Genomic DNA, 8,365 nt, shown 5'->3' on the forward strand with positions numbered 1-8,365 from the left:
TCTGTTATGATAAATTACTTTTATGCCTGGTCTCCTTTAGTTTATAGTTAGGGCATTATTAGCTCCTGGTTAAGAAAGGGGGCATTTAAAAACATTTGTGGGGGTGCCTGGGTGGCTCAGTCGGGTAAGCGTCTGAGTTCTGCTCAGGTCATGATCTCATGGTTCATGGGTTCGAGCCCCATGTTGGGCTCTGTGCTGACAGCTCAGAGCCTGGAGCCTGATTCAGATTCTGTGTCTCCCCCCCTCTCTCTGCCTCTCCCCTGCTTGTGCTCTGTCCCTCAAAATAAATAAACGTTAAAAAAATTAAAAATATTTGTTAACGTGGGGGGTGGGGAGCTTTGAGCACAGGCGTGGGCCACTGTGCTAGGGGACCATGCACTATTATTGGATAATACTCCTGATGAGAACCATTTACCCTAGCAGGGTTCATGGACCCCTGTACTTGCCCTGGGCCACTTTCTTCCAAAGCAGTGTTTCCTGCTCCTTTTGGTCACTGGAGGGAGGACTGTGATGGATGAGGGCGGGTTGAGAGCTGAGGTGCAGCCTCCCAATTTGGGAAAATAGGTCTGCCGGAGGAGACCCCGTGTCAGACCAGCATGTCCTGCCCCGGTCCTCGGGGAAACAAAGGCTGCTTTTCGGAGGCGGTGTTTGGAGGGGCCCCTGAGGCCAGGCTCCCGTTAAAGTCCTTCACGTTCGGCAACCTCACCCAAGCCTAGTGTCCTGCATCAGGTTTTTGCATCCCGCACTGCCAGCTGGGAGAGGGTCACACTGGCTTCTCGGAGGGGGAGGGCCGAGCTCCCAATGCTAAGAGGGACCCTCCGGGGGACTTCTCTATGTCACACAGGGAGATTCAGGCTCCTAGGTCTGGGGCGGGGCTGAAGGAAAGCCCCAGGGAATTCTGATGCTCACAACCCCATGCCCACCCCATGCCCAGCTGAGAATCAGAACCAAGCGTTTGGAGCATTAAGTACAGCCTCCGGGAGGGGACTGTCACACTCATTCAGGGCCCCATTGCTCTTCCTAGGAGAAGGGGGTGTTGAGGAGCAGGGAGGCACATATATCCAGAATGGGGAAGAAGAGGTTGTGCTCAGAAGACTTCATTGGCGGGGGGGGGGGGGGGAATCTGGTGCCTCCTAGAAAACCAGGCCAATGATTGATTCTGGATTCTATAGATGCTTTAGGATTTAAGCCCACCGGATGAGACTTGGGGGCCGCTGGCTGCCCAGAAACTACATCAAGACCTATGTTATCTCAAAACAAAAATATGTTATCTCTGCTGCAGGTGCTGTCGTAGGGACACCTGGGAAATGGCAGCTCCCCTGAGGACCCGGCTCTAGCCTGGTGGGGAGGGTCTTCAGGTTTAGTCATGGGTGAAGCGGGCCCCAGATCTCTGTATGCCAGGACAGCCCTGAGGACTGGTCCCAGCCCCCAGCTCTGGCAAGGAAGGTCAGGACAATAGGGGCCCCCACCCACTTGCCCCACCGAGAGGGTAACCCCACGTCCTGTGTACTGGGGCCGAGACTCTCCATCTCCTGTGGAGATGGGACCAAAGGTATGGGGAGACTCCAAACTGCGCCCCCCCCCCAGGAGCTCACAGAAGAGGGAAGAAGCAGGTTGGAGGACAGGAGCTCAAAGGGCACCAGGGAACCCCTGGGGCTTCTGGCAGAGACCCCACCTTCCCGCTCGGGGTATTGCTGGAATCAGCTGGGCTTTTGCTCAGGTGGGAGAAGTTGGAAAAGCTCCAGGATGCAACGGCGGCCTGAGGTGCGGTGCCATAGACCGAGGGCCCCCCTCAAAGGGTGGTTGGGGGGCTGACCCGTCAGGAAGGGAGACTGGGTCCCACGCAGGCCTTCCACCACATCAGGCACCCTCCCACCTCAGGACCTTGGCACCTGCCATTCCTCTGCCCGGCATGCCCCTCCTCCATAAAGCTTCGACTCCCTCCGGGTCTTCCAACATCTGCTTCCTTGAGACCTGCCCAGCCTCTCTCTCTGAAATCCACCTTCCGCAATACTTCCTGACCCCCGTCTGATTCCGTGTATCTCCTTAGCACATATCTGACGGCCTACTTATGTTAACATTTTTATCTCACTGATTCTTTGCCTTTTCCCCGTGACACTGTAAGGTCCCCAAGCTCACGGGGCTTGTCTATTTCATTCACTCACAAGGTCAGAGGGTCGGCGTGTTCCCTCCACCCCTGGTGCCGGGTTTGTCTTCAACCAACATATGTTAAATGAAACCAGTGCAGGGGCCTGGAGAGAGTTGCTTTAATCCAGGTTCCTGAGGGACACCCTGGGGACCTCTAAGTGCTCTCTGGACACTCAGGGATCCTTGGGGACGGGGTGGGTGGGTGGGAAATCTTGTCCTGGGTTTCTGGGTGGCCCCACACGGGGGCTGGATAAGAAGTGGGGGCTGTGCTAACCTGAGACCAGAATGGGCGCACAGAGAAGCTCGCCTCTCTCCTCTGTCCCTGGACCCACTATTCTCTGACCCCTTGGCCCAGCTGCCCACTCCTCCCCAGAGAAGGAGCTAGAATCGCCCACTGTGTCACCTGTTCTCTTCCTCCACAGAGTCAGAAAATGCCAATCTGGCAAACACAGAGGGGCCGGGACCCGGGTTTTCCTGTTCTCGCCTCGGTTCCTGCAGACTCTGAGCAAGAGCGCCGTTTTGGGGGGGGGGGACGGACAGGGCCTCTACTTCGATTCCATTCCCTTCCCTTAGAACCTCCCTTGCTCTCCAGCGGCTGCCCAAGGCAAGAGCTGGTTTAGGCTGAGGCCTGTGCAGGCCTCAGCCCATCCCCTCTCTCTTCCCAGGACCTTGGCATTCACCCTACGCGGAGGCCGCCGCGGACACGCGGCTCTCGCTCACGGGGCGACTCGGGAAGGGCCCCTCCTCTCTGAGCCTCAGTCTTCTGCCCCATGAATTGCGGATCGCAAAAATACTCATGCTGAGTGAGGGGTTGCTGGAAGACGTGACATCAGCCACCGCGACTGTCAGCGGGGTCTCGTGGCAAGAGATACAGGCTGGAGGTTACGCCCATTCTGTTCCTACGGTTGCAGTTTTGAGAGAAAGAGGCAAGAGCGGTTGAGGGCATGTGCCTCTGCAGGTGTCTGGGACGGCTCAGGTCGGCTTCTGGGCTATGAGACTGAGTTGCGACACACGTTTGCGTACGACACATCCATGCACACACACAGGGCTTACCTGTCCACCTGGACTTCTGCATCCTTCGTCTCTGCCTTGGAAGGTCCCCCGCCATTGATCCCTTTGCTCCCACTGGTGAGAAGGCTCAGTACAGGTTCTATCTCTTTGAGCAAATCACTGTGCTGGCTGCCCTGGATACTCTTCTTGGCAGAGTCCTGGCCCGGGGGCCCGGGAGCCCGGCTCTTGGTATGGGGGAGAGAGCCGGCTTCCTGCCCACCGTCTTGGGCGTGCTGCGGCCCATTGCCAGGACCCGTGGCCCTGTCCACTGCCGGTGAGTGCTCTCTGCTGGCCGATGACTGGTGAGACAGATCGACAGCGGTGGTGGGGGCAGCCAGAGGCCGTGTCACGCGGATGGTCTTGGGGGTCCCGTCCCCGGTGAAGGTGGTCTCCAGGTGAGTGGTGAAGCCCTCGGGGCCCCTCAGAATGAGGACCACGTGGGTCTCAGAGGCGATGCCCCTGAGCACCTCCAGGGCGCTGTCATAGCTCAGGTCCACCAGGGGCTGGCCGTTGACTGCAAGGATGATGTCACCGGCCTGGATGAGGCCGCTCTGCTCCGCGGCACCCCCCCGAATCAGGTCGGAGATGATCACGGGCGGCTTGCTCACCCGCTCCTTCACCAGGAACCCCAGGCCCCCCACCTTGCGCTTGAAGAGGCGGACGGAGATGACGTTGGGTTGGATCTGCTGAACGCTGAACACCTGATTCTCCATGGTGTCTACTACCCAGGTGTCTGAAGACCTCAAAATGCGTCAAGCCAAGATGGTTTCACCAGGAGGAGCCAGGCTTCAGGGCGTGCTCGGAGGAAGAGGGGGCTGGTGCTGAGGCGTCTCAGGAATGAGCTGCTCTGGGGCTTTGTCTTCTCCGTCTCTGACGTCAACACGGCATCACCCGCTCATTGCCGTCCGGCCATCGGTGGCATGATCTCCTGCGTCTGCCTTCCTCCTCGTTCTCTAGGAAGCGATGGTTGATCAGGCGGACGTCAGGACCAGCCGTGGGACGTGTCCCCAAGCAACAGGTCAGGCAGACTGGGGAGGAGATGTGTCTGGTGGATGTGTCTAGATGTGTCTAGAGGTGACGCAAGCTTCGGCACACTATTCTCCGGGCGCCGCCAGCCCGTCAGACCCGTGCTGGAGAGGAGGAACAAGGGAGGGGGTGGAGAGAATCACAAAAGAGAGATTGATGTGGAGTGCCCAACACCACCTTCAAAACCGAGATGGAAAATGCAGCCAACTGAGAAGTCCAACCACGAGACGCTGGAGCTTGGAAGCCAACCTAGAAATGAAATCCTTCCTCCTCGAGGGGAGTGGGGGGACCTTCCTAGTGAGCTGCAAATTGCCTGGTTTCATCTCCCATGAGCAAAGCCCTCTAAGACCGAGGGTCTCCTTGAAAAACCACTGATAACTGTGGAAATCAGATGGCAAGAATCACGATCTTATCTCTTATCTCTTTCCCACCTCGTGAAGTCAACCTGTCACGTGGTCTTTGGCTCTCTGTGTTTTACAAACATTTTCCGCTCACGGGTCAGGAGCTCAGCCGGCATGGACCTTTGGGCCCTCTGTCCCAGCTACCCCCAAAGTCCCCACACAAATCCACTGGAAGGAGGAGGGCCACCAATGATGTCAATTGGCCTCTCTGACCATTTTTGTAATGAGTGACTTGTTCCAGGCTCAAAAGGACAGACGTGGCCGCATTACAAACCAGTATAAACCAAATTTGGTGTGATAAATTCGGAAGACATGGGTTCACGCAAAACTCTGGAGGGCATCTGCATTCCACAGACAACCCGAAACTCTAATGCGGAAACATTTGGAAGAGCGACTGTGTCCCCCTAAGGGTTAGCATAGACGCACAGCATGTGCTCAATGAGTATTTGTTGACTGAAGAAAAATCCCAAAAGATTAAACATAGCAGACACTTATTGAGTATGTACGCTCCTAATGTATATATTTTTTCTCCTTTGATCCTCACAATTACCCTTCAGTAGATGAGAAGCCTGGGAAGGGTAGTTCGCTTGTCCAAGGTCATGCAGAAATGATGGCAAAGAGAGGTTTAAATTCAGGTGTGCCCCACTCTTGAGCCCGAGCTTTTAAACTTACACTCTGATTTTTTAAATTTCATATTCTGGTTATTTTCTTCACTCTCCCTGGCTCCCCCAGGCTTGGAGACACGGGGTATGGTTGGGGGTACCAGGGCGCAACAGGGGACTTCGCTGAAGATGCTATGGCCCGGGGGGGGGGTGCACCTGTGCAATGCACACACAGCAGGCGGCTATTAGTGAGTCCTACGTGTCTGGGTTGGAGCAGATCGTCTGTGGGTTGTGGGTGAAGTGGGGGCAGGAGGGAGGCAGCAGAGGACCCCTCCATCGTTCTCTGTCCCCAGGTTCAAGTCCTGGTTCCAGCTCTATCCCAACACCCTTCCCTGCGGGCATCGTCCCCACACTCAGCGCGGGGAGGGAGCCCCCATCTGCCACTACCAGCAAAGTGACACTCCCTCGTTTCCCTTTTGGCGAATTCCCGGGGTCATCCGGGGGCTGAGGCAGCTGACCGGCTCCCACTGCCTCTGTGAGCAGGAGGCGGGGGGGGGCAGACACCCCCAAGAAGGAGGTGCCACTTCCTGGATCCCCTCGAGGCAGGGCGGGGAGCAAGTCCACCTCCCCCTTTGCAGCTCGCAGTATGTAACTTCACCAGTCCCTGTGCGTGGGTGAGGGGAGAATGAATCCCCGGGCCCAGCCCGGGCTGCGCTCTCCATCTGGCGTCTCTGTGCGTGTGTGTTTCTCTCTGTGTATTCATGCATCGCCCTCATGCTGTGTCATTCCTCTGCTGTGTGTGTGAGCGCGTGTGGCCCGTGTGTCGACCAACCAAGTGTCTTCTTTCTGCAGAGAAAACCACCCAGAGCCCCTGTGTCTCTCCTCACCGTGGAGGACCGGCCCTCCCCCCACCCCTTGGCTTCCTCCACTCATTTCTTCTGGGTACTGAACCCGGGACGTTCGTTGTTTAGGTGGAAGCAGAGACAGCCGGGACCTCTAGATCTCTCTTGAGCGTCCAAAAGTTAGGCAGCGGACTCTGTTCATTAATTAAAGAAGGGACTCGCACGTAAGCTTCTAGGGAGGCGAGGTTCGCGAGGGCTTTTTTTTTTTTTTTTTTGCCACTTCTGGCTTGGGCCAGACCTTGGAAAGGACAGAACCTGGGCTTGGCTTAAGAGAAAAGGAAAAGAATAAAGCGATCCACACGCCTTCCCAGCCACGCTCAGTTTTTCCTCTTTCTCAGTTGGTTTCCAAATCCGGGAGGGCTGCTGGTTGGCACTTGGGAAATTGGGGTGCTGTTTCTCAGACTTCGGCCTTAGGAAGGCAACTTGATCTTTGGAAACAACCGGAAAGAGGCTGGGCTTGGGAGGAGCAGGGATATTCACTGTCTGCTGAGACAGAAAGAGAGAGAGAGAGAGAGAGAGAGAGAACAAGCCCTGTGTCTCAGTGACCAGACTCTAAGCACTCACCAGGATCTATCTAGATCCTAATAACAATCCCGCAACACTTTTGTCTCCCTCCTTTTCCTCCCCAAAGCACATCCTCACCTACTGCCATATTTTTATCCTCACTCTGACCAGGGTCAGGTTCAAATATCCCCATTTAACAGATGAATACATTAAGTTGCCACAGGGAGACCGATTTGTCCCAGCTTGTGAATGTCCAGTGTCCAGGAGGCTCCTGGGTCAGCTGGGGTGGTTGGATACCCTTCTGGCACAGGGGAGATTAAAAAAATTTTTTTTTTTTTAAATTTTTTTTTTTCAACGTTTATTTATTTTTGGGACAGAGAGAGACAGAGCATGAACGGGGGAGGGGCAGAGAGAGAGGGAGACACAGAATCGGAAACAGGCTCCAGGCTCTGAGCCATCAGCCCAGAGCCTGACGCGGGGCTCGAACTCACAGACCGCGAGATCGTGACCTGGCTGAAGTCGGACGCTTAACCGACTGCGCCACCCAGGCGCCCCAAAAAAATTTTTTAAATATTTGTTTATTTTTGAGAGAGAGAGAGAGAGGGAGGGAGAGAGAGAGAAACAGAGAGAGAGAGAGAGACAGACAGATAGACAGAATCTGAAGCAGGCTCCAGGCTCTGAGCTGTCAGCACACAGCCCAACATGGGGCTCGAACCCACAAACTATGAGATCACGACCTAAGTCGAAGTCCAGAGCTTAACCGACTGAGCCACCCAGGTGCCCCCACAGGGGAGATTTTTGAGGGCCTTTTTGGCTCTGTGTGTTTCCAGAGGAGTTCTTTACTTTCTCGGAACTTCTATTTCCTTATCTGTAAAATGGGGTTGGTAAGCAATTACACTTCCCTGGGTAACCAGGGGGATTAAATAAAATAGCAAAATCGGGGTCCTCAAGCAATGTCACACAGCAAACGCTCAGAAGAAATGGCTTCCTGTTATTGTTACATAATATGCAACGATTCGGGCTTCCTGGCTTTTAATTTTAATTTTCTACACCATCGCAGTTTTGCCAGAGGTCGTTCATGTGCCATCTAGAGGGGGTCCTTTGCTGGAAATCACACGGCGGAATCTGGCGCTGGTCGAGGTACAGGGCTCTGAACACAAGGAGCCGGGTGCCGGGCCGCGTATCCTGCCGACCCAGCCTCCACCCTTTGGAGCAGTGACTTTAAACAAATCACATGCGTGCACGCCCTCGTGCATACCATGGAAACAATACTTGGACCCGGGCCTCATTCGAGTAGTTCAGTGGTGTCGGGGGTATTTATTTCATTTACCTGGCTGCGAGGAAATTAGCGGCTGACTTTCGGGACAATTGCCAGGGAGAAGGAGGGAGCCAAAATAGGCCAGCGTCTGCCAGTACCATCTCATTGTGCGACCTTGGGCAAGCCGCTCCCCGTTCTGGGCTGCATTTTTGCAACCAGAAGGGTGGGGAGGGCAGCAGTCTCTAGGAAGGGAGAGTCTCCTGTGTGCTAAGCACAGCGCTGAGCCCTCGGCACGGGTGCCTTATTGGATCCTGGCAGGGACCGCAAGGAGAAACTGCTATCCCCACCTTACCCATGGACAAGGTGAGGTGAACCCAGGCGGCAACCTTGCATCTAGCAGGTGGATTCTGAGCGCTTACCAGGGTCGGTCCTAATCCTAACACCACCCCTAACACCAACACGCCTCATTTATCC

At 55.3% G+C, this 8,365-nt stretch overlaps 1 protein-coding gene across 1 annotated transcript in view; it reads right to left on the reverse strand.

Annotated features, from left to right (window-relative positions):
• The window catches only part of NOS1 (nitric oxide synthase 1), an 82,817-nt gene extending 78,906 nt beyond the window's left edge, over nucleotides 1-3,911 (reverse strand). The window contains exon 1 of the mRNA XM_047088501.1: nucleotides 3,202-3,911. Coding sequence (XP_046944457.1) covers nucleotides 3,202-3,911 — 710 coding nt within the window. The remainder of the gene's footprint in view (nucleotides 1-3,201) is intronic.
• Between the last annotated feature and the right edge of the window lie 4,454 nt (nucleotides 3,912-8,365).

The sequence above is a fragment of the Lynx rufus genome, unplaced genomic scaffold, assembly GCF_022079265.1.
Source record: "Lynx rufus isolate CCGP_SWC_20201006 ecotype Redwood Valley unplaced genomic scaffold, mLynRuf1.p SCAF_24, whole genome shotgun sequence".
Classification (NCBI taxonomy): Eukaryota; Metazoa; Chordata; class Mammalia; order Carnivora; family Felidae; genus Lynx; species Lynx rufus.